The sequence below is a fragment of the Amphiura filiformis genome, chromosome 3 (assembly GCF_039555335.1).
Source record: "Amphiura filiformis chromosome 3, Afil_fr2py, whole genome shotgun sequence".
NCBI lineage: Eukaryota > Metazoa > Echinodermata > Ophiuroidea > Amphilepidida > Amphiuridae > Amphiura > Amphiura filiformis.
The window spans coordinates 28,221,593-28,246,946 of NC_092630.1; the positions used below are offsets into that span (position 1 = coordinate 28,221,593).

The window sequence follows — 25,354 nt, forward strand, 5'->3', positions numbered from 1 at the left end:
GCCTGGTGGGCATTTATGGCCATTGGGCAAATTTATTTGATTGCTCGGGGACCGTTCACAAACACTTGTTAGGGGGAAATGAAAAAAAAAAATTCATCTCGAAAAATTTTCGGGGCCCCCCTTTACAGACCTCATAAATTTCAGGGTCCCCCTTTTTGACATGAAAATTATGGGTCAACCCCATAGAAAAGCATATAAATTCAATTTTTCCAGGAAAATGTGTGGTCATTTTTTTCAGGGCCCCCCTTAGGAGGGTAAAAAATTATCAGCCCCCCCCCCTTTTTTTTGCATCAGCCCCCTCCCCCACTAACAAGTGTTTGTGAACGGTCCCTCAGTCCCTCAGATCAGGGAGAAGTGCCACTGCACTTCCCTGCTCAGAGTCAGATTGCCCTGTGAAGGCAATATCAGTTACCGCCCGCCACTAAATTGGTCTCTTTTATCAGCAAAATGGCTACCGCGAACACATTGGATACTCCGGTCGCAAAAGTGCAAATAGATGGCTTGGTAAGTGCGAGGAAGGGGTAAAATTTATATAGACAGTATACTTTATTAGTTTGTTAATTCACGGGGTATCAGCGATGTCTTTTAGTTGAGCATTTAGGGGCCAAAAGGCCGTCGTACGCGCCATATGTTACAATTATTAAGGAAGTGTAAGTATTCCGAATTCGGAAGGATATTCAACAATGTTGTGATGTTCAATGAAAACGAAAGTAAATCATTGTTAAAAAAAAATCAAAACACAGATGCTGGAGCAGATCGTAGTCCCAGGTCAACAGTTTTAGGGTCACTCATATTGTGTGTGTGTGTTTTCTTCACTTTTGAGAAATTGCCTTCTTGGACTTGGTCTTGGACTGGTTCAAAAATGAAAATGGTTGGTCATGCTCAGTCATTCACCTTAGTTCACCACGTAAAACTTGTATGGCTCAAAATTTGGACCGCTCGCCATTAAGTTTACTGCTTTCTTTGTTTTGAAAGTTGTTGACGTTTTAACGATACCCGATTCCCGGTCGATTATTTTAGCTGTGTCACGTCACATGCTAGTCTTGCCAGCAAGACTTCAGTCTTTATCATAAACATAATGACATCTACGGACCTGAAGTCTTGCAGCGGTACATAGGGATGCACTGTACGTTTAAGAAAAACAAACTTCAAGCATCAAGAAATATACCTTGTATTTGTCAGTTTTACCCTCAGAGATGCTGTTAGACTATGCCATAGTCGATTTTTGATAAATAAAAATGTTATTAATCATGATGAACGCATTCAGTTGAACTCGAAATTATACTGATATTTAGTAGGCCTACATCAAAATACTAGTATAAAATGGTTATGAAAAAGTTTAGGCTATATAATTATATTTGTGACAGTAAAAGTAAAGTATAGGCCCTACGTAGGGTTATATTATTGAATGCAACATATCATAATGGCATAATTATAATGACACTTCAATACTGAACAATTCTAATTTTAGAATCTGCCAGTTTATTATCCGAAAAACCGACTATGGACTTTCACTTTTAAGCAGAACTTTACCCCGGACTCACACACTGTCAATCATACTTGTTTATCAATAAAATCTAACCACAAGACTAAGCATGGTGGTACAATACGCGCTAGATGCATACGTTCATCCACCAGCACAAAAGCGCCGCGTTCCCTAGATAGTTGTGTACCATGTATAGTTATAATGGTACCAGTACGCGTCGGGAGGATTTAAACAATAACGAGATCTGGGCGACCAATCACAAGCCAGATTCATTTTTAAAGATGCATTACATCATCACCAATTTTAGTTAGGCCAGAAATTGGCCTAACTCTCAAGGCAAAGTCAGTAGTCCACTTGGGAAGCTAAGAAACAGAGGCGTGACGGTGACTGAAAAGATCAGTTGTGAAAATCTATCAATTGTGCACTCATTAATTAAATCAGAGTTTTAAGCTTAAATGTAATAGCCAGAGTAGTGCACAATTGGCAAGTGGACTACGGAGAAGTCTAAGATGCTGTAGACCCTCTCTAGTCTACACAGTGTAGAAACATCACAAGTAGAATGCTGCTCAATATGATAAATCCAAATCATGAAAATAAAGCAATTTTGCAGAGCAATATTTTGACCACTTTTGCACTAAGTAAATTACTCCATGAAGATTGCAGGTTTTGCCAACTCAGGGGATGTTGAACCATAGATTTTAAATACCGGGATAGAGTATTCGCGGCACAGCTTTGATCTAGCTTTGCAACGCTCGTAAAACTTACGTAACAAACTCAGCAGGCAGAGCTCCTAGAAATCCGATATCGCTTGCCTCGCTGGGCCTCAATTTTCCCAGCATGCATAGCGATGTAAACAAAACACGTCCGCTAGACCGCCATCTTAAACAGCTGTTCGCTCGTTCGTACCAAGAAAATTAAGAAATCTAAATCCAAATTATCATTATTTCGGAATTATTGTGAAATGGATGTTGAGCCTGAAGGTTATGAGAAGTTTATGGAGTTTGAAGACGTCGATCTCAATTCCCGATTTAGTAAAATTATCAGTGTGTGCGACGTGATACTGATAGTAATGATTGATACTCGATCGAATTCAAGCTTTTTACACACATCGAAACTGCATGAACGGTGTTGTTTTGTCATGTTTTTTTGTTCAAGTATGTTCAAATTTTGGATCATTGCCCACGTTTTTACGTAGATTTGTTATTTCTATACTTCACGTTTTTATTATTTCGCGTTTAGAGATGATTGAATGATAATATATTGTCCGATTGCTAAGCTTTAAATTGCCAGTATCCTATCGGTATAGGCCTACTGTGTTTAGTGTGTTTGTTGTCAGACATGTATAAATGCACTCAAAACAAGCTTGAATATTATGGGATCGAGTCAGAGGTTCTAGACCCAATTCACTTGAAAATCTGATTAAAAAAATGGACAAGTCGTGTCATTGAAATATCATGCTTAATATTTGGTCATTTTTACATTGATTAATTCTTTAATTTGCTTGAAATGTGTGTGTCGGGAGGGGGATTCGTCCTGAATTGTATAAAAGTAGCTGAAAAGAATAAAAATGGGTCATTTTTGGCAAAAGTGGGGACCCCGATTGACACCCAGGGTCGGTTGGTCTAGCATCTTTGTTTTTTCGTTTCTTTGCGGGAGATAAATAAATTTCGGAGCTCCGTATAAGCGGAGTATTTCTATCAGACATATTTTCTAAATAATTTCAACCAGAATTGCATTAGTAAAATACAAATAACCGGCTGATGACTTTCTTTAATAATTTGCTACTTCTGACTGGGCCGGTTTTTATATTTCTCATCCGGTGGATCAGAAGATGCAGCATCCCTTCCTTCCAAAGAAAATGATAGCCTCCTTAAATTAGGCATGACTGTTTAAATCAACAAATAATGAAAATGTTGAAGAACTTGCCTGTTCAATAACTCACGGAATCAGTTTTGCCGTGTCTATATCTGTATATCTTTGGCAATATTTAAGCCACCCCCCCCCCCTCTTTGGAATCTGCCGTGAATCAGTAGTCCATGATCCAGAAAATACTGTAAAACTCTCCTTGTTGGCTCCCATAACCATGATAACTCGTCATCTTTTTTCTGTCCACGTCCCATGATGTGCCGAGTTTTATACCAAACACTACATGCACGACCATGTCATGTCAACAAACAACTGCACGAAAAGCCCCGGCGAAAAGCATATTCTGCTGGTGGTGTAAATGCATTTTCACGCCAACATATTCACAATTTCACAGTCAAAATGTATTTAGAATTGGTGTTTGTACACAAAATATGAACCGAAATAAAGATATTGAGGTTAAAAACTTCAATAATAATGTATGTAACGAACGTATACAAGCTTTGTGAGTGTGTGAATCAAACAAAGCAAGATTGCTTGTTTGTTTACCTATTTCCACGTGTGTGAGGTTCGCAGTGTATTATACCATGTTCCGATGAACCGATTTTGATGAAATTTTCTAGAAACCATCCAGAAGTATCTATGATTGAGGTCACATAATACAATTTGCGATCAACCAATCGGATAAATTCTTTTTAGCCTATTGATTTTGGGGTCAATGTACATGTTTGTCCTATGTAGCATTGCGTGTGTGACCTTTGCGGAAGTACTATAGTGCCGAGGCATAAATGAAACGTGAGCGCTGATTGGCTTAATGTTTTTCAGAGCATGCTGACCTCGCTCGCTGTAGGGGATATGTTTGGAGGCCAATCTGTCATCGGAGTAGCATGTAGCGTTGCAATGCTTGCTCCCAGATTTACTGGCGGCACGTTTGAAGTTCCGAAGAAAACTCTATCCCGGTATTTAAAATCTATGGTTGAACCCACCCAAAAGTTGAGATCAATGTAGATCAATTATCTCAACTTTGGTATGGTAGTATAGTATAATGGGATTAAAATCATCCATGTACGCCCAAACTCTGGTACAATGGGGATTAAAATCATCCATGCAGGCCAAAACTGTCCTTGAGAGTTCCTCGTCTACATCCTTGGAGCCCAAAATGAGCCCACATATTGTGATGTTTTTTATTTGTGGTACAGATATGAATTCGCTGGAATAGTGTGATGTCATAATACAGCCTGTATGCCTACTTTGGTTCAAGAACATGTTCCCAATCATGCAGGGTTCCTATTGACTTTGTGTTGATCAAAAGAAGTTTGCATCCACCTAAATGGCATTATCTCGAAAACTAGACAGTTTTAGAGCTAAAAACTTGACCAGTTCTAGTAATTAGTAAAATAAATCATAATATCCTGCTTTCATGTCTTAAAAATGTGAAGTTTGTTAGAAATTATCATATTCTTTTTACCAACTGGTTGGTTTCCAAAAATCCAATTGGTCATACTGTGTGAATATGGTAAACAGGGGTCGTCCTTGAGAGGTGCTTGAACCAAAACACTTCAAATTGTATGCATGGCTGTCTTTATCTAAGGTGATGATGTCATCACTATTCCAGCGAATAGAGTGTCCTATAACTCAGTATGCTGAGTTATAGTTACTAGAACTAGTCACATGCATGACGCTGGTGGGTACCAACCAAACTTCAGAAAAAAAAACACCTCGATCGCCGATAACGATGTGATATGGGACTTACATAGGATTACACAGAGAGATATTTTGCCAAAATTTGACCATTTCTATTTAGCTTGGCCCTACTTTGTCTGCGTTATATGAAAAAGGACAGTCTTAAGTAAGTAAATGTACAACGCTTTTGATGTTTTGAAGTTTTGGGAGACTGGGAGGGATCAGAACAAAAAAATGATGGAGCCTATTCTTGACTGTGTAATATTCCTTCAACCAGTTGCCGTGCGGTAACAGTCTTATACGATGGACAGATAGTATCAGTTTGTGAATGAGGACATCGTATAAGTCCCTTGTACTACATTCACCTGTATTCACCTGTCACCTGTATTCACCTGTCTTCTCGGGCTCTCAATTAAACCAAAAGGCTTATAATGCCCAACTTAGTTCAATCAAACTCCACTGCATGGGATATTTAGCTACTTACAAACTTAATAGACAAACTTGTTGTACTTAGCTCTGAATATCATGACATGATCATGCTCGTGCCGTGGTCATAATGGTGGCGAGATCAGCACATATGATGATTTACGCATTTGTATTTGTTTGTGTGTGAAACTTAGTGAAAACAACTCACCAAAGGCAAATGTTTCTCATCCTTTCAAAACTCCAAATACAATAGGAAATTATTTTAAGGGGGTACTACACCCCTGCCCAATTTTGTGCCTATTATTGCATTTTCTCAAAATTATAGCGCATTGGTGACAAGTAAGATATGTATATTATAGGGGCAAGGACTACAACTACTGCACTGGAAATTTTATTTCAGCACAGACAACAGTTGTGGAGTTACAGTCAAAAATGAGGGAAACCAATATTTGATCAATAAATCAATAACTACTTGCCCTGAGTTCCTGAATTTTCAGTGTAGTAGTTGTAGTCCTTGCCCCATATACATATCTTACCTGTCACCAATGTGCTATAATTTTTGATAAAAATGCAAAAATAGGCACAAATTTGGCCAGGGGTGTAGTACCCCCTTAAAGATGAAATTTTCCGATTATATGTAAAGTTTTCCACAAAAAAAGAACATTAAGCAATAAGCATTTTTTGGTGGACCGCATAGCGGGACCACCCTAGGCCCTAGTGTATGTTACTAGCTTACTTACTAGCTTACTAGCCATGCTAGCTTACTTACTAACTGATGGGCATATCTCGAAATGCCACATACATTTCATTTGCTCTGTACTGTGAAGCAGGCTTCCCGTTAAGGCTTAAAAAATGTGCGTCCATATGGACGCAAGTTTGCTGACAAGGTTGCAAAAACTTGCATCCAGACAAATGTTTATGCGTCCATCTGAAATTCATGATCAATCATACCGGGAAACGCTGTGGCCAGTGTCCGAAATAAGGAAAATATGGAGGTTGTCCCGAGGACAACTAAAGCATAAATTCTGCTTGTCCTCAAAACATTTTGGTGGTCCCCAAAATGTGTCATATTTAAGAGGTAAAATATAGTGGTTGTCCAGAGGATATGTACATATCTCAATATGGTTGTCCCCAGTGATTTTTGGTCAAGAGGACAAGAGGATAAGTGCTTATTTCGAACACTGGCTGTGGCATGCCATGATCAGAACGGCCGGCAATCCCTTGTTGCTACACGTACCCCCGCGGATCTACACCTCATCAAACATCGATCGTTCAAATAAAATAAAGATGCATTTTCCATGATATTCCATCTCCAGTCGCTATAATAAATTTTCTCATTTCTGTGTCAGTTTTGGTCCAAAACGTGGTCAGAAACATATGCAAAAACATGCACAAACTCTGCCAATTTTTAACACATTTTCGTAGTTTCGCACATCTTAGATTAACGTGTGGTTGATGCTAAAACTTCTAAATCACATGCTGCCACAATAAATAAATAAAAAGTTATCATTTTGATTTTGTCTTTAAAATTGCTTTCATTCATCGTAACAATAATATTAATAAAGGAAAGGTAGATTATTGATGAGAAAATAAACTTAAAATATTAAATTCTGAATATTGTCAGGTTGTAATAAATAATTCAATAAACATTAACCGCACATCGTCAGTCCGACACACCAGTAAACAAAGCAAATTTCATCAAGTGGGGATTTCCCCATCAAACCCACGCTACGGAAAGCATGCAAAAGTGCAAGATTTCCTGACGTTGCATTTACAAATATTGCAGAATTTACTTCAATTCTTAGCAGGTTGGTTACATTTTGGGGCTTTTATTATTTTAGAAATATAAAAGAATGGAAATTTCTTAATTTTATCATCAATTAATGATTAAATTTCGAAGTTTTGTCTGCGTCCACATGCATGTGAGATGGACGCAAAATACGACCGGCCATCTGAAACTTGGCGTCCAAATTGGTAAAATGCGCGTCTGGACGCAATTACGCACACTAACGGGAAGCCTGCTGTGAAGGTTATTGGGAGTTGATAATTTTCAATGTTGATGAAAACAAAACATTTCTACACACTAGAGAGCTTTTCTATCAACAACTGATAAATTGGCATAATATTTTAGACTGAAATAGTTAAAATTGTATACAGTCTCTTTATCATTGTTATGACTTCTTGAGTACCATCGAAAGTTGTGGTTGTTTTTTGTGTAAGGGGGTGCATAAATATTAACCCTTTAAATGAAGAAAGAAAGAGAGAGTAGGCCTATAGTCAGTAAATAAATAAAACATAAATAATTCAATTAATTGAAAGTTGTTGAAATGGAGCATAGCATATACCAGGGGTCCGCAAATAGCGGAGCGCGCGCCATGGCTTCCGCTTCCCTAGTGGCGCGCGGCACCGTTTAGATTTTAAAATATCTCCAATATTCTATATTTCAACAATAAACAATGCAATTCCCATGTTATCCTTGTAAAGACAGACTAAAATAGTACAAAATGTTGCACCAAATGGCGTCATTTGCACCTCAAATTTCAAAAAATCTATAGCTTCAGAGGGTGGGACATCCCCTCTGACCCCAGACCAGGGGTAGCACTAGGTTTTAAAACACCCCCTGAAAGTATTAAAAATATGCGCTCAAATCCTAAAATGAGGGGTTCTCTAATCTGACAAGTATTGAATGTACCGTTTTATCAGTATCAGATTTTGGCTATAATGATGTGTTACCGGCACCATAGTATAAATAGTTTAAAGGTCAGGCAAAAAATGTGATCTCGCGCTTTTCATGCCACGATTCTCGCTATTAACCAACTATCTTGCTTTTAAGAAAGTTCCCAAGCAGTGTACTTTAATAAAAGGGTTGCTTTATGCCATAAAAGTTCACCGAATTCTATAAAATGCAGTTCAACACCATTGCAAGCACATGGAAGCCATGCTTCACTCGATAAAAAATGACATTTCATTGCAAATGAGTTCAAGTTTTAGGCCAAATATCATGATATTTACTGAATTCCTGGAGTATTTTGACTACAAAACATAATCCAAGGGCAAATTTTTGTCATTTTTTTCTTCTACAGCCGATATCATTGCATCATATTTCACTGATGGCATATATCTCTACACACCACCCGTGAAGCATTTCTTTCCAATCCCTAGAATTAGAAATTACCAACTCATGTACGTGTCATCATTCAGTACTGCAATAACTCATCAGCAGTGATTCTAGACAATATTGCAATCTGTGTAATTTCGCCGGCGGTGTGTGTTTTATTTCTATTTTTAAATTATGTTACAATGCTACGGCGACTTGACTTCAACATATATGTTACATTGCATTTTATGTTACATAATTTCTGGACGGACCGTAAATATTGGAGATCGAAGCTTTTATTTTTCTTTCACATGTTTTCATTTTTCTGCGCACATGAAAACCACTGAACTGGTATGCAAAAATGAATATATGCGCTCAAAAATATGCGCTGTACGCGCAGAAACGCAGATTAGCGCGACCCCTGCCCCAGACAAACAAGTACTGCCTCTGACTCCCCCCCCCCCCCACCCCCGGCGACTTCACAGCTATTGAGTGGCGCTTTGCAGTTTTCTTTTATTTCATGTGGCGCTTCAACAAATCTATTTGAGGAAGCCTGGCGTAGACCCTACTTACTTTTTTCCAACTCAAATTTATCGAGTGAAAAATATTCCGAATATTCTAACAAGAAAACTATGTCCAGAAAAATGAATGCAAGCCCTATAATTTGTAATTTTAATGTCTTATTTTGTTGCAATTCATTTTCATTGTAACTTTAGGTCGTGTTGAAGATCATCAAGCATTGCGAAGAGGAAGGTGGTAGTACTTCAATAGGTTCAGGAGAATTAGTGCAAGGTGTATTACTGGGTCTAGTACAGGATGACACGCTGGAGATCACCAATTGTTTTCCATTCCCTAAACACACAGATGAGGAGGACTTTGATGATGGTAAGATCTTTAAGGGGGTACTACACCCATCACATTTTTTTATGGGTTTTTGCATTTTGTGAAGAAATGAGAAAAAAAATTGGTCAAAGTGGTATGCAAAATGAAGGGCAAATCTTCTCGTTCTATTGGTGGTATTGATAATAATGTAGCTTACATGCTTTTAATTGTACAAGCCAAAGAGAGGTACATGATGACCCCATCACAATTTTGATCATATTTGCAATTTCAGAACTGCTGACGTGAATCTACTTTACACACTTATTTATCAGCAATGGCAGACCCTAATAGTACCAAAATATTTTTTATTTTGGAAATGCATTAATTATGCACAGCTTTGAAAACACAAATATGCATCAATTTCATGTTATCAATGAAATTAAACTTATTTTCCCCTTCCAGTTGACAATGATATGCAAAATTTGTGTTCACAAGGCAGCACATTTGTTTCAGGTTTGATACGGTTGAAATTAAAGAACAGTCAAAACAGTCAATTTTCAGTATTAGGTGAATTTTTGCTCAGTTTTCTGAGAAAATAGCAAAGCTTACAAAACACGATAATAATGTGAATCGGTATGTTCACAATGGTAAAACCTCAATATTAAACTGTTGGACACACCCTAAAACTTCATGTGTAGTAACGGTTTAAATCACTTACCTGTAGCGGTGTGTATTCCTTCCACTTTGAGAAAAAGATGAAAAATCTGTGTGAAACTTGGAACTGATAAACTCACTTCTCGCTTCGAAGATAAGCCGACGAAAGCGACGCCATATTTTTATAATTGGTTTTGACCTTTGACTAAGGTTGCGCGATACTCGATACATGATTCTCTGATACCGATGCGCGCATTTACCGTACTTTTACAGACATGACAGAATAGGCCTAAAGAATTATTTAATGGAACGAATTAAAAAAAATATTAGAAAATTGAAAACAAATATTCTAATCTCTCATTCTCTATTAGCGACTTCAGGTAGCGAATAAATTGTGTGGTAGGTCTAGACTATCTCCAACTCTAGTGTGAGCTAGTGTGATGCAGAATCCCGGGTGCAGAATTCACTGCTTTTATTGGAGTATAAATGATCCAGATCCAGATCTCGCAGCCCAGGCCCACCGCTAGGCCTAGGCCTACATTTAACAGTGTTTTGAATAATCCAATGGATTGTCTATGGGATATGCACTCAGCAGCACATCATGGCGGGTATTGGCGGGGCATGTAGGCCTACACGATAAAACATTTCAGGGTGTGTTTGTTATGTTATATTTATTACAATTAGGTAAAAATCCCGATTTTGAAAAATGTTACGGTGCTTTAAATAACAATTGTTTTCCTAATGAAGGCCTACGTATAGGCCTACATGTAACGTCACAAAACACTTTTCAGCTACCTACCGTATCATTCACATTTAGAAGTGTAGGCCTACCCCGGTATAGAAACTAGTTTACGCTGAGGGATGATTTCATACAATTTTTAACAAAAAGGATTTTTCACACATCTGAGTTTTGGTGACCTTGAGCATTGTAAAGTGGCAATGTTCGATCCCAATCAAAGTAATTGCAAATCTTTTACAAAATATTTTCAGTACAAAAAACGCGGTTTAAAATATGTTACGAAAGCTTTGAAACTAGCCAACTGTAGGCCTATTGGTTTTGTTTACAATCAACACACAAATTGTGTTAATAATGTTTTAAACTTAAATTGTCAACAGAAAGAGTCAGCTGATCATCAGGTTTTATGTCTTCTTTTAACAAGAGTGGAAACAAAGGAACCAGAAGAATGTGCAAAGTTATTGACTTCGGCTAGCATCTTAAAATTAAACTCTGAGTCAAAAATAAGCTTTGTTTCATTAATTAAAAAGAAAGTTGTAAAGTTGTTGTATCTTGTTAGTAAAGTGAAGTTTGCTACTGTTTTTATTATTACCTGTGTTATGATTCAAATCCCACAAAGAGTAAGCAAGTTCGTTATTAAATGTGGTAGGCCTCAGTACCCCCCTCCCCTCCCCCATCACCACGACCGACTGCATTTAAGATCGGATTCGTGTAGGGGAGTGTAGATCTCGGGCCGCCGTATCAAAAAAAAAAAAAAAAAAGAGAGAGAAGGGGAAGAAAGGAGAAAAAGAGAAGAGAAAATGGAGGAAAGGAGGAGAAAACTAATTGCACGTAATTGAGTAGGCCGATGTCTAAATAATCGCACAGTCGGGACGATTGGAAGTAGGTCGTATATAGGCCTGCGATTATTTTCGGTATTGCTTGAAGGCGGGTCCTCGTCCTAAAAGCATGTGAAAATTACTGCGGGTCCGCCGATATGCAGGGCCCCTCACATTTTGCCACCAAAGTCAGTATTAAGACGGACTCCATACCGACTTCATCGATTTATGCATGCTTTAGTAAATTGCCAATCTCAAGTTTTGCAAATTGAGTTCGGGCCCTTTTTTCTGTTTAAAGCAATTGATTCAAATAGTAGTGTAAAAACAATGCACCGAATGGCTTCAATTCGACCTTCATCTTGCAAATTTTTCAAACTTCTCAGGGGGAACATCCCCCTCAGACTAACCCTTGCGTAGTGGATAAACATATGATCATTTTCGCTCTTCTTCCAACATTTGCAAATTTAAGCCCTATGTTAACACAATTTGCGGTATAGGCTTCAGGGAAAACTTGTCCAAGGAAGGTTTCATGGACCATCATTTAACAAATTCGCGGCTTTTTCAAACTAAAGTTTTACACACTAGTACCAAAATGGTCCACCAAAACACTTCAATTTTCTTCATTTTACACTCCCCTCGTGTAATCGATATACAAGTGGCCATTTTCGCTTCTTCTTTCGCCGATTTATGTTTAAAACAATTTATAGGCCACGACAATAGGGAAACTTGTCCAAGAAAGACTTCATGAACCGCACATTTCACAAATATTCGGCCGCCAAACTAAAATTTTACGCCGTGAGTAATAGCGCCAAAATTGTCCACCAAATCGCTTCAATTAGATCTTCATTTTGCACCAGTTTCTTATTTCTGAGGGGGGAACATCCTCCTCAGACAACCTCCTCGTCATGCAAAGCGCGCTCCATGCCATTTTTTTTAAATTTTATTTTATTTTTTCTAAAAATTCGGCCGCCACCCCTGACTGCTCTAGATTGACAATCAACAAAAGCTGGTATCGCCCATCCCTATGGAGAGTGACATCCGCTGACATCCGCTGACATCACAGACCAGGCGGTGATGGAACGATATCGCCAATTTTGAGGTCGCCATTAGATTTAACACATAATCATGAAATCGTCACAAAGAATTCTAAATTTGTTATGTGGTGTCAAAGCAAAATTATCTTACTTTAAAACCGTCGGGTAATGCGACAAAGTACCCCACTGCAAGTATGATAATTTTCTATTTGTAATTGCTAACCGTGTAGTTTGGTTTGAATGGGGCTGTCAGTGTATCTTCGCCAGCCTCGTGACGTCACGTGTTGCGCTTCCTACGCCGCCTGTCACAGACGTAAAAAGTGGATCGCTAAAAAATAAGCGTCCTTACCAACCAGTCAACTTTAAGACAAATGGGTGAAAAGACACACTTTTACAAAGTTTTTTCATAATTATTTTTATTTCACATGATCCGTGCATATATCGCCTAGCTATAAATGAAAAAATATTTTTTTAGACCAATCAAACCAATATATGGGTGTAGTACGGCCTTAAGTGAATGTTTTTGTACTATTTTTGGAAGGGTCTAAATTATGTTAAACGAATCTTGTTTCTCGAACAGCTAAAATAGCTCACATTTGGGTTGCTTTTTGTCTGCAATTTGTGAGACTTTCAGAGAATAAATGTCTATGTTTTGTCAGTTAATTAATTTTTTGTAGATCAAGTGAATTCTTTTTGGACCGATATCACACATCATTATGGACAAGTTTGTTCTACTTCAACAAAATGGGGGATGAAACCAATTTGTGAGACTTTCAGAGAATAAATGTCTATGTTTTGTCAGTTAATTAATTTATTGTAGATCAAGTGAATTCTTTTTGGACCGATATCACACATCATTATGGACAAATTTGTTCTACTTCAACAAAATGGGGGATGAAACCAAGCCACAGTTGCTGGGAATTATCCCGTTTTGCTAGTTGCACACCCAGCTGCCAATGTGCATATGGCCACATGCCAGTAATAGCAAAAAAAATAGAGGGCTCAGTGCAACACTGCCGAATCTCCATTTTGGCCAATTGGAGAAAATTTGATCATGGGCCTTTGTAGGCCTTTGTATATGTTTCACTGGCCTGTGGTCATATTGGGGTTTGGACATTTATAGTCTTTTCTTGTCACTGGAAAGTTCCATCATTTTTGGAAAACTCTGTCACCAAAATCTCATTTTCAAAATTGAAGATGAAGTATTGCACTAAGCCCTCAATATAATATGTTATGGGGCGTGTCATGTGTACAGGTCTACTGTTTAGCGGGAAATTTGGCAATTTTCATGCATTTTACGGTTAATTTCAGAGCCGCAAATTTAAAAGCCAGCAAAAATATTTTGTACACAGAGGCTTCAAAGTGTTTATGTTTGTTATCATGAATATAAGAAACTGTAAAACTGCTGCGAATGGTTCAAATTATGAAGAATTGAGACAGCAAAAATATCACGGTTTACAGTATCAGACTATCAGTACTTCAGTAGAGGATAATTTTATTACCTTTTCACCTTAGAAATTTGAAGAGTAGACTTATGAAATTATTTAGGAAAACAAACAACAATTTTTTACCTTCACAAACCTTAAAGGTGAACCTCATTGAAAATAAAGTTATATATCAATGGAAAGCTTATGATATCAGGATATTAAAAATAATTTTTTCAGATTTTTTTGATGGCCAATAAAGCTGAAAAATTAAAAAATGAATGAATTTTTGGTCTTTTTAAGGCGCCCAAAAAGCACCCAAATCAGGGTTCGCAGTCACGTGATCCGACTCGGAAACATGTAAACAAGACTTGCTTCCTGTACTTTGCAAGCTGCCCGGCAAGTCTGATTTTCACAATAAAGCTTGAAATGAGAAGAATCTTCAAGTTGCTGATTCCTTCTATATATATTAGAAATAATAGAATTATTGTCAACACGAAAATGTTCCGTAAATTTTTGACAAAATCAGTCATAACTGGCTGGGTATAACTGGGTAATTGAGTTTGAATTTCGCGCTGGGATCAATTCCATGCGCAAATGATTGCTGCTACCGTATACCGTTCATGTCATGGACTGAATAAACATGATCGAATAACAAATTAAATAACTTGTTTGTGACATTCCTTATTCTTGATTCATTTAAAATATCTGATTTTTAAAAATATCGTCTTGTAGTAGGCCTAATCAAAAAATTAATTAAAAAAACCGCTGATTTCATCAAATCCAGCCCATAAAGGTTTTCATATTTAGCGCATTGCGCTAATACATTCTCCCGGTACATTCTTTCCACACAATCACGATTGAAAGAAACAGATACTTTATTATAAAATAAATACAATTTAGGCTTAGTAGACCGTTATTTGATGGAATTCTGAAATCTGAATAAAATTAAAATATTGTCACTTGTGTCACGATTCTTTTAATGATACTACCATCAGTGTACTGAAAAAGTGAAACATTCATGTTTTATGGATTACCGAACACGATGCGTAAATTGCTGCTTTTATGCTGAAGAAATTACAGGCAGCCGCTACCGATCAAGGTGGGCAAACACAGCGACTCGCCTGGTCTCTCCGGTAGCACAAGTTCAAGTTGCGCCGTGTTTCAGCAGATTTGATCAATCGTTCCTTATATTTGGAACATCTACAGGAATAAATGTTGCTGATGAAGTAGCAATAAGTTGGAAATATCAGAATGTGAATATCAAATTCATTTTGTCTCCAAGTACAGTACGTACAGTCGCGGATACGGAACAATCGGCGACTGCGTGAGTTCACCCCGCCCCGGATGTCTCTACGGGTTCGCCTATCATACATGACCGGTTGTAAAGTTAAGAAATAATTAAACAATCCCGTACATGTACTTTATTCTATTCCTTCATTTTCTCATTGTGATAAGTTCATCTCAACTTGGTGTGACGATCTGAACTGGTAGCACTAGCAGTTATTTTTGCAATCTGTTTTCATTCCGGTTCTTGGTAATCTTACGCTCTTCGTGCTTTACTGTAATATTCCCTGCATATCGTGGATGGCTTGGCCTATCCCAAATCACCCCGCCAGCACTTTTCCCATTTTTAATCCACACACTTTATTCAGGAACTTCATTCTTGATTTGATCATGATGTTTCCTTCATGTTATTCTTATTTTATTGAAGATATTTTTCATGTAAAGTAAGTTGGCAATGACTGAGTTCGTGCATTGGCCCGATACATGCCACAGTAATGCATGGACATTGTGTTTACAATCAAACCCGGAAGTAACTGTGTGTCCCCGTGTTGACGTCATCATCGAAAGCGCCCAATTTGAACGATTTCGTTTTGTAATTTAGGGGTGCCAATATCCAATCTTTGCATGGAGATTATATCTATCCTGGTGCGTTAGGCAAATAAAAATATTCTTTTTTGCTTCCTGGCATCATAAGCTTTCCATTGATATATAACTTTATTTTCAATGAGGTTCACATTTAAGGGAAGGGGTATGAACGTTTGGACAGTATTTATTGTGGGACATTCGAGCACATCAGACATATCGAATTGCATTCTGAATACGAAGAATGTCCTTCTGATATCAAATAATTTGGATTTTTTGAAATTAAATGTAATACACATTTTATGGCAAATCATTAAAATTGATATTTTTGATATTTAACAGTACTTGAAGTAAACTTTATAAATCTGATGATTTATACTTAAAGTGTATGTAGGTGGGATGAAAAGCCGACGATCAATTGAAAATTTTGACCTTTCGTATTGAAGGTATGGATTTTTTTTTACAAAACAAAAAAAAAAAGGTCTTTTTGGGAAAAAAATCCATATCTTCAATATAAAAGGTCAAAATTTTCAATTGATCGTCGGCTTTTCCTCCCAGCTACATACACTTTAAGAATATATCATTAGATTTATAAAATTTATTCGAGGGCTGTTATATATCAAAATTTGAAAAATATCAAATTTTAATAATTTGTCATAAAATTTGTATTATATCGTGAATTTCAAAAATGAAAATTATTTGATATCAGAAAGATATGCTTCGTATTCAGAATGCAATTCGATACGTCTGAGGTGCTCTCATGTCCCACAAAAAATACTGTCAAAACGCCATAAACGCTCATTCTAGATGAGTATAAGTATAGCGATGGTTTTTGCCTGTGACTTTCAACCTACTTTTCATGTTATTAAACTTTATCATCGTTGTTATGTTGTTGTTTTCAGTTCAATACCAGATGGAGATGATGCGTAATTTACGTCACGTGAACATTGATCATTTACACGTCGGCTGGTACCAGTCCACACAGTATGGACAGTTCCTCAACAAAGCTCTGTTAGATTCACAATTCAACTACCAACATTCTATAGAAGAATCTGTTGTACTCATTTATGGTAAGCTTCTGACCTACCAGTAGTATTTGGTAAACAATATTTTTGATGATTAAAGAGTTTAACTTCAACACTACAATATTTTTAAAATATTTTTGGTTTCGTTTGGTACATATTCAGTGAAATAAACCAGAAGTGGGCCTGGCCATGTCTTCATATCATCAAACGGCATTAGTTGAAAAAATTTGGTGCCATTCAAGAGTGCGATTGATTACAGTGGTATCATGTGCAGGCTTCCTGTTAAGAGTTAAAAAATGTTTGCCAACTAGGTTGCAAAATCATTCCAACCATTCTTTAAACATGCATTTTCTGAAGATATAGTATTTTAACCAAATATCCAAAAACTTGCAAAAGATGAGCATTTTGTTTATTGACAATGATCACAAAATTATAAATGTTTTTATAGTTTGCCTGACAAGTTTCTTCAAAATGAAATTACAGATCCATTGAAGACCAGTAAATCCACATTGAGTATCAAGGCCTACAGGCTCACACAACAAGCTATGGAAGCTTATAAAGACTATGAATTTACACCAGAAGGGTAAGTTTACTGCAGTATTATTGGGCAAAAAGTCTCTTACAGGCCTCAAATTTTAATTTTGGGGGGGCACCCATGTTCGCTGGGCAAAGACAAAGAAGGGCACCAAGGCCAACAAGTGATGAAGAATGCCTTGGAAGTTGACAAAGATCTTGGGCACCAAGGCCAAAACTGTAAAAGGGCAAGCAATGGCCTTGGTGGCCTCCCTGAAATTTTGAGCCCTGGTCTCTTTTATACATCACATGGAGGGGTACGCTTTACAATACAAACCTTCCTGCAGGAGCACCGAGCCAGGGCGGCAAAATTTCCAAATCATCCAGCCAACAGGCTCAAAATGTGTGACCGTACAGCACGAATGAGCCGTAAATTCCCAAAATTGTATTCCGAGTTACAGTGTAAAATGTTCATGAAGATCGTATTCATCGGTATCTCTAGCTGGCGCGACATCTATCTCATTTTGATAGTCAAACACCATCAATAATCCTATTGTTGAAGAGGATAATAAGCTTCTACCTTAAGACCGACATACACAAGGCAATTTTCCAAGCAATTGCCTGTTGCACACACCTTGCAACAAGATTGCTCCGTGTATTTTGGATTTGCAAGGAATTAATCCCCGAGCATCAGGCAAATTAATCCCGAGCAACAGGCAAAAAAAAGTAGAGACATGCTCTATTTTCAAGATTGTTGCATGCAATCTAACCTCCTCCAGCCAATCAGCTGAGTGAACACCGGCTGGTCACTGCATTCATTATGGGAACGTGTAGGGACCAGCTTGATTCACCATCCACAACATGATAATGTGTGCACATGCTACATTATAATACACTTGTAGGCCTATGTTGTTGTTGTTGTTGGTGTTTAGCCCTTTTGATCTTAATTTTCCTTAGCCTTTTCTTTATGGAAAATTGTATAGATATACAGGAGAGGATGGCAATCTTTTGCTTTCAGGACAACACATGAGCCATTTTGATATGATTACGTTAACCACTATTTATGTTTTGAGTATATCCCCAAACCTATAACCACGCTCAAGGAATTGCGAGACCCCACATTGCTTCGTGTATTTTGATCAATTGCTCAGCTTCATGGTCAGTGAGCACATAACTCACCCACTAAGTAATGGGCCTTGCAATTGAAATTGCCTCATGTATGTCCTTCTTTAGATGGCAATAGAATTTTTAATAGCTCTGGTCTTTGTTTGCTTTGGCTAAATCCTGTTCAAGTGGTGGGTTACCTGGCATTGTATTATGTATAGGTATGTATAACCAACAATTAACAATGAGAGAACTTTCTTGAACCTCGTTAACTTGGGGACGATTTGATATGACCTTCAATTATGACTGTTTGATATTTATTGCCAGCAATGTGGAAAAAGAGACACATGTAGAAACAAAAAAAGCTACAATTTTGTTGAAGGAGCAAAGTTCAACAAACCATAACCCCACTTCTGGATATCGTTTGAAGTCAAATAATATACCATTTTAATTTTTATATTTTCTAAACACAAAATAAAACAAATTTGACCGGGGGAGGAATTTACGCTGTGTACGGTCACATATTGTTTACCGTTCTAGCTAACTAGGATGGTTGATTGCTGAAACAATTTTTTTTTCTCACTAGGGCGTTCCGAGTTTCTAAGAAGTGTGGGCTACAATGTTTAATTGTTGAACCTGATATTTTTTGCCAGGGTGTTCCAGACTCTAAATAATGTGGGCTAGAAATTATCAGGGACTGTCTTTTGGAATTTGCAGGAGAGCATTAAATAGCTCTTCTAGAGCCTTCAAGAAGAGCTGTTTAGAACATTTACAATAAAATGTAAGGAGAGAATGGTCAACTAAGGAGAGCAAAAATCACTCTCCTATATCAGATTTAAGGAGAGCAGTAGAGAGTGATTGCTCTTGCTCTCCTCAAAAGGCAGTTCCTGAATTGTTGAACCCGATTGTTTTCTGCAAGGGCATTCGAGATCTTAAAGTGTGGGGATGGTAGGGACTCTTTTCATTAACTTGTTTGAATGATATTGATATTGCAATATATAAATGCAATACAATGTTAAACGAAAATTGCAATTTTAATGCTAAAATGGGCCAAAGTTAGAACTATTGTGGCAATAACAACATTTTGTCAATTTTATTCCTTGTACAATTTTGTCTGGGTATTTATAGCCTTTTTGTCCAGTATTTCGAGCCAGGGGATACTTGCCCTTATGCCTGTGCCTCCCATTATAAACTTCTTAAAATTTGTTCATGCTGTTTCTGTTATCTACGATTATTCAATTGTTACTTTGTATGATGTGTGTTTTCACTTTTTCTTTTGCAGCTTACGTAAATCTGGTTTAAGTTACGAGAACATGTTTGAAGAAATTCCCATAGTGATCCGCAACTCGTATCTTGTCAATGCTCTTGTGTGTGAAATAGAAGAACTGTCACCTCCCACAGGCGATAATTCCCTCAGTTTATCAACAGGGTAAGTGTAGTAGGATCTTATTTTCTGTATCCTGCAGGCCCCATATCACAAAGCCTTAATATTAATCTTATGATTGATTTACCACTTGTAAACCCCTTCTAAATTGTAAGATCGATCGTAAGACTTTGACACAGGCCCCTGGTGTTGGTTCACAACATGTAATTTAATGTTACATGTATAATACTAAGTTGTGTGTGTTATATCCTGACTCTGCTGACTGTGCTGATTTCCAATCTAGATGAGGATGCATGCTATAGGGATATTCCAGTTGAAATCCATACCTTAATTTCCCACACAAGAGGTGTAGATTTCAAATGGAAGTTTCCTATTCAGGTAACCCTATTTGAAATTCAGACTCCCTGTGTGGGAAATTAAGGTCACCTCTTACATAGCGGCTGTGTGGATTTCAACTGTATTCCATTGTCCCTATGAATGGGGTAGATTCTGGACTTCAGACATGCTAATACGGAGTGGATACGGTGAGGCACTAATAACCGCATTAGTCCGGTTACAAACTGTTGTTTGATCAGATAAGATAGTTTTGCCAGTTAAAGTGTTTTTCCTCAGTGATTATTATTCTATCTAGGTAGTACAAAATAAGATTATGAGGGGTGTAGAATTGCCACCCCCTGGGCAATTCAAGGTTTCCAAGGTCAAAATTGCCCATGGTCAATAATTTTACACCCTAGGAATCTGATCTTGTACCACCCATAGAACAATAATCCACAAATAAAAATACTTTAACTAAAACCACCTACCTCGGTCTGTCGCCTGACTGCATTGCATCCATGTGCTCCTCTTACTGTAAACACCATAACCTGCAAATGATTTACGTTAAGGTAGGGAGGGTTTCACAAATCAAACACAAACGTCTATATTTGGAACTTGGAACAACAAAGAAGCTGATGTCCAGCATTTAACATTTCCAGCTCTTTTGGAACAGCGATTTCCTTTTTTTTTTTTTCCCGGAAAGTCCGATTACTAGAATACCCATGTGTCAACATTGTGTCAGATGTCTCACCTGATTCACTAGGTGGTCTCTCGACACTGCATTGGGCTGTTCTGGCTCAAATCCATACACTCAAATGGAAGACATGAACCACACAGAGAGTGTTAATTTCAAATGGGCCGGGGTTACCTGAATCGGTGACTTCTTTGGAAATCAACACCCTGTGTGGAAGATTAATGTCATATCTTCCATAGGTGGTGTATGGATTTCAACTGGAATAGTCCATTTTGAGTTGGGGTGCCCATTTAGTTAATTTTAAAAAAAGAAAAAAAAATCAGAAAAAAATTACGAAAAAATTACAGTTTGTTATCCTGTATATGCAAACTAATAACTAATGTATATTTCTTCATCTATCACATATTATAGATGCATTGGTTTTCCATGCATTTATAATATGTGATAGATGAAGAGGTAAACACAAGTTAATGGTTTGCATATTAAGGATAACAAACTGTAATTTTTTCATAATTTTTATCCATTTTTTTTCCAAATTATCTGTGAATAATCCTAGCCCTTCAGAATAGGTCCAGTGGTTCTTCAAAGTTGCAGAATACTTCTAAAAAAATGTTAAAAAAAAAAAAAAAAATTGTTTTTGAATTTTTTTACCGACATCCAATAATCGGTTGAGCCCTAGATGTGATTATACCGGTATCAATCATATACTTTATGTACTATGATTTACGACAAAAAAAATGACAACATTGTTGGAAATTTGTGAGTTTTGACAGTAATACTTTGAAATTTTAAGTTGTGTTTTTTTTGTGAAAAAGGATGTAAATTTTTATAGAAAACTGTTCCAAAATAAGGCTCAGATTGCACAAGAGAGCATCTAAACCCTGAGAGCTGGACCCTGGCTGTTAGGACTTTGTGCTTCGCGCTCGTGATGTCCGCTACGCGCACATGGCCTATTTGAGTATTTTCACAGAAAATTTCCAGCACTTGTCATTAAGTTGTTTGGGGTTACCTGAATCGGTGACTTCTTTGGAAATCAACACCCTGTGTGGAAGATTAATGTCATATCTTCCATAGGTGGTGTATGGATTTCAACTGGAATAGTCCATTTTGAGTTGGGGTGCCCATTTAGAGCCATGATCCACTGGTTGGGATCCCCTTAAATGTAGAAACAATTGTTACTTTTTAAATCAAGAAGTCATTTTATTAGTTCTACAAAGATATATGATGTTTTGAAATTGAAATAGTTAGCTTTTAAATTTTAAATTGTAAAACATTTGAAAAGAAAACATCATGAAAAAAAATTTTGTAAATGTTTGCCTGAATTCTTCCACTTTGCAGAAACATGTTGGAGAAGAATCTTGAATTGTTAATGGACTACGTAGACGACTTATCGCAAGAAACCAACAAATACATCAACTACCAGAGGAATGTGGGCAAAGTACAGATGGCTAAGCAACAATATATCTATAAAAGAGTAAGTTGTAGACATAAGGCAAAAAAAACAACAAGTTTGTTTCCTGTAGCGCACGCATTTTAATTTTTGACAGCTTTTTTGCGCATTTAAAAAAAAAAAAAATTCACTTTTGAAAAAAAAAAACAGACAAAATTTCAAAAAATAATATAAAACACTACTGGAGTAAACATTTACACATCACACAACAAACGAGCTTAGTGAAAACTACTGGAGAAAGCATCACACATTTTTGTAATACTTTTTTAATCTGCAGGTTGTAAGGGGATCATTAATATTCTTGAATATGAAGAAATATGATTTTTTTTTGTGTGTCGGAGAGACCCACTGTAAATTTCTATTCCAATTAGCAGCAAAAAAGGTGTTTTTTTTTCATTTGAAGACATTGATTACAAAAAAAAAAGTTGCATTTGACTTTTTTGACCTGCTACAGGAAACAAACATTTTTTTTGGCCTAAGAAAGGGTATTATGTATGCTGTGTAGACTTGTCTCTTTTGACCAAACTTCCCATCATATGAAGAAGAAACACTGCAGTTATTTATAGTGTGCTACACACAGGCATAAACCCAAAGGCTAGAGTAAATATTGTACCGTCCAAAAACGATTGTCAAGATGAAAGTCTTACAAAATAGCATTTCCTGAAAGATGTAAAAGTTTGTAGAAATTGACGTACAAACTTGGCGTAGATCGGGGATGGGGGTATGAGAGCCGTAACCCTCTCCTATTATGGGTCGTTGTCAAGTTCCTACGGGAAGATCATTTTAAACAAACAAACCAACAAACCTCATTTTACCGGAGTTGGTTAACCCTTGTGGTACAAGACATACACAGCAACAAATGTCAAATTGAGCTAAGAAGTGCACACCCATACATACCACTGACTAATTACCAAGACAATAAGCAATCAGTTCCATGCCCACTGCCCAGGGGAAAATTATTAAAGTTGGCGTGATAATTTCACGAGAATAAACAGGGACAGCGCTTGGGATCAAATTCGCAGCAATGGTATATATCGCACAGACTCGCTTTTTCATGTTATTTCAGTTTTTTAGATAATGATAATTACAAACTAAATCTGTCTGTATCTCTAACATGCGCCTAACTTATTCTTACATCAATAGCAACAAGAGAATACGGCCAGAACACAACGAGGCGAGGAACCGCTACCAGACGAAGACACAACCAAGATGTTCAAGATGCCCACTATGCCGCTCAGGCTGGACAGTCTTCTCCTGGCCGGTCAGATGAAGAATTTCTGCACAGAGATCAACCGCTTTGCGTCACAGAGCTTTGGTAAATTGTTCATGGCCGATGCATTGAAGGTCAAAGAAGAAGACTCATGATCATGTGATCAAACTTAGTAGTTTGGTTTGTAGGTTTTTTAGGAACACTAAACTCGGAGTAGGAGATTCTATGATTCTTTGTTCAGAAGTTGTATAGCAATCCCAAAACATAACAATGAACGGAACTGTGGTTATGCAATAGGATCATGTGTCAAGCTGCACATAATATTGCATTGCTTGCATTAGTATTTATGACCTTTAGTTTTACAATTCAGGTGTGGACGCATTGTGCATAGGATTTTGTAAGTTATTACCCTGCCGTTGATCAAGTGGACTTTGAATTTATAGACTTGCACAGTCGTACTACATCAATTGTGATGTGTGCATGATGACCGCATCAACATTGATTCACATGCATCTTTTAACTAAAGGTTGTAAATATTATGTGCATGATAAATCTGTTCATAGAATATTTTCATGGAATCTTCTATTCTGAGATCACATGCACAGGTGATCACATCCAATGTGTTTCAAAGTGCCATTTTGTTTATATTACGACTGGGTTGATGAGAGTACAGCCTGTCTCAAAAAAAATTGTGCAAGTGAAAAGCGCCCTCTTTGGTAATTAGGAAATACCGTTGTGACATAATGCTTACATCAACGTCACGGGCGCAGTCTTAGCTCTCAAATGCCGTTTGTTCTGTTCAATTTGCTTGTTCCAATTTCGAGATATGTTTATTTAACAACGAAAGGGTAGAATCACAATTGTGCCACTTTTACTAGGAAGAGAGCTGCACATGTAAATCAATGATAGCTGATGTTGATGCGTCTAATGCACTCCCCTTTCAGGGCGAATGCATTAGACGCATCAACATCAGCACGCGTGCATTTTTTGTGTAATATCTCTCTCAACAAGTAATACGCGTTCATTAACCTATATCATGTATAAGTCAATATTTGTTTGTCTTTTAACATGTCTTAAGTGACTAAGAGAACAGTATTTACCATGATAAAATCATTGACATGCACTGGCAGAACAGCAAAATGTGAAATCCATTTTTAAAGCAGAATGTGAAATATTTATTTATCTTTTAATCTCTTTTAAGTGGAAAAGTGAATCATCATTCCTGCATCATGATAAAACAGTAAAAACAGTCAAAAATTGATGCATTCTTTTGATTTCACGAAGGAACTCGTGATAAACTTGATGCTATACCACTGTTGCATGTAAAGCCCTCTTCCCTAGTAAAAGTGGCACAATTGTGATTTTACCCTTTTGTCTTTAACTAAACATATCTCGAGATTAAAACAAGCAAATTGAACAGAACAAACGGCATGTGAGAGCTAAGACTACACCCGTGACGTTGATGTAAGCATTATTTCACAACGGTATTTTCTAATTGCCAGAGAGGGCGCTTTTTACTTGCACAATTTTTTTTGAGACAGGCTGTATATGTGACACAATCTGGTCCATGGGGGCCAAAGGAGGCAAATTTATAGGAAATTTATTCAATTTGAAATTGAGATAAAGGCAAAAATTGGACAAAACACAATAGAATACATAAGAAAATATGCATCACAAAATGTCAGAACCAAGTATGCTAGACCTTTGGTGTTTTCAGTATATGATAGCTCAATATTTGTATAAGGTA

General features: G+C 37.1%; 1 protein-coding gene across 1 annotated transcript; it reads left to right on the forward strand.

Annotated features, from left to right (window-relative positions):
• Positions 1 to 397: 397 nt before the first annotated feature.
• LOC140148307 (eukaryotic translation initiation factor 3 subunit H-A-like) lies at positions 398 to 24,296 on the forward strand. Its single transcript, XM_072170212.1, has 7 exons — positions 398 to 504; positions 9,272 to 9,440; positions 16,815 to 16,982; positions 17,421 to 17,520; positions 19,837 to 19,983; positions 22,286 to 22,421; positions 23,541 to 24,296. Exons 1-7 carry the CDS (start codon positions 448 to 450, stop codon positions 23,760 to 23,762), a joined length of 999 nt encoding a protein of 332 aa, XP_072026313.1. The 5' UTR covers positions 398 to 447; the 3' UTR covers positions 23,763 to 24,296.
• The last annotated feature ends 1,058 nt before the right edge of the window (positions 24,297 to 25,354 follow it).

What these genes read in the sequence shown, in the direction of transcription:
- LOC140148307 (XM_072170212.1), top strand. Translation starts at nt 448, where the DNA reads ATGGCTACCGCGAACACATTGGATACTCCGGTCGCAAAAGTGCAAATA. An exon ending in TGAGGAGGACTTTGATGATG is followed by an intron (nt 9,441 to 16,814) that starts GTAAGATCTTTA and finishes TGTTGTTTTCAG; the next exon opens with TTCAATACCAGATGGAGATG. An exon ending in TCCCTCAGTTTATCAACAGG is followed by an intron (nt 19,984 to 22,285) that starts GTAAGTGTAGTA and finishes TCCACTTTGCAG; the next exon opens with AAACATGTTGGAGAAGAATC.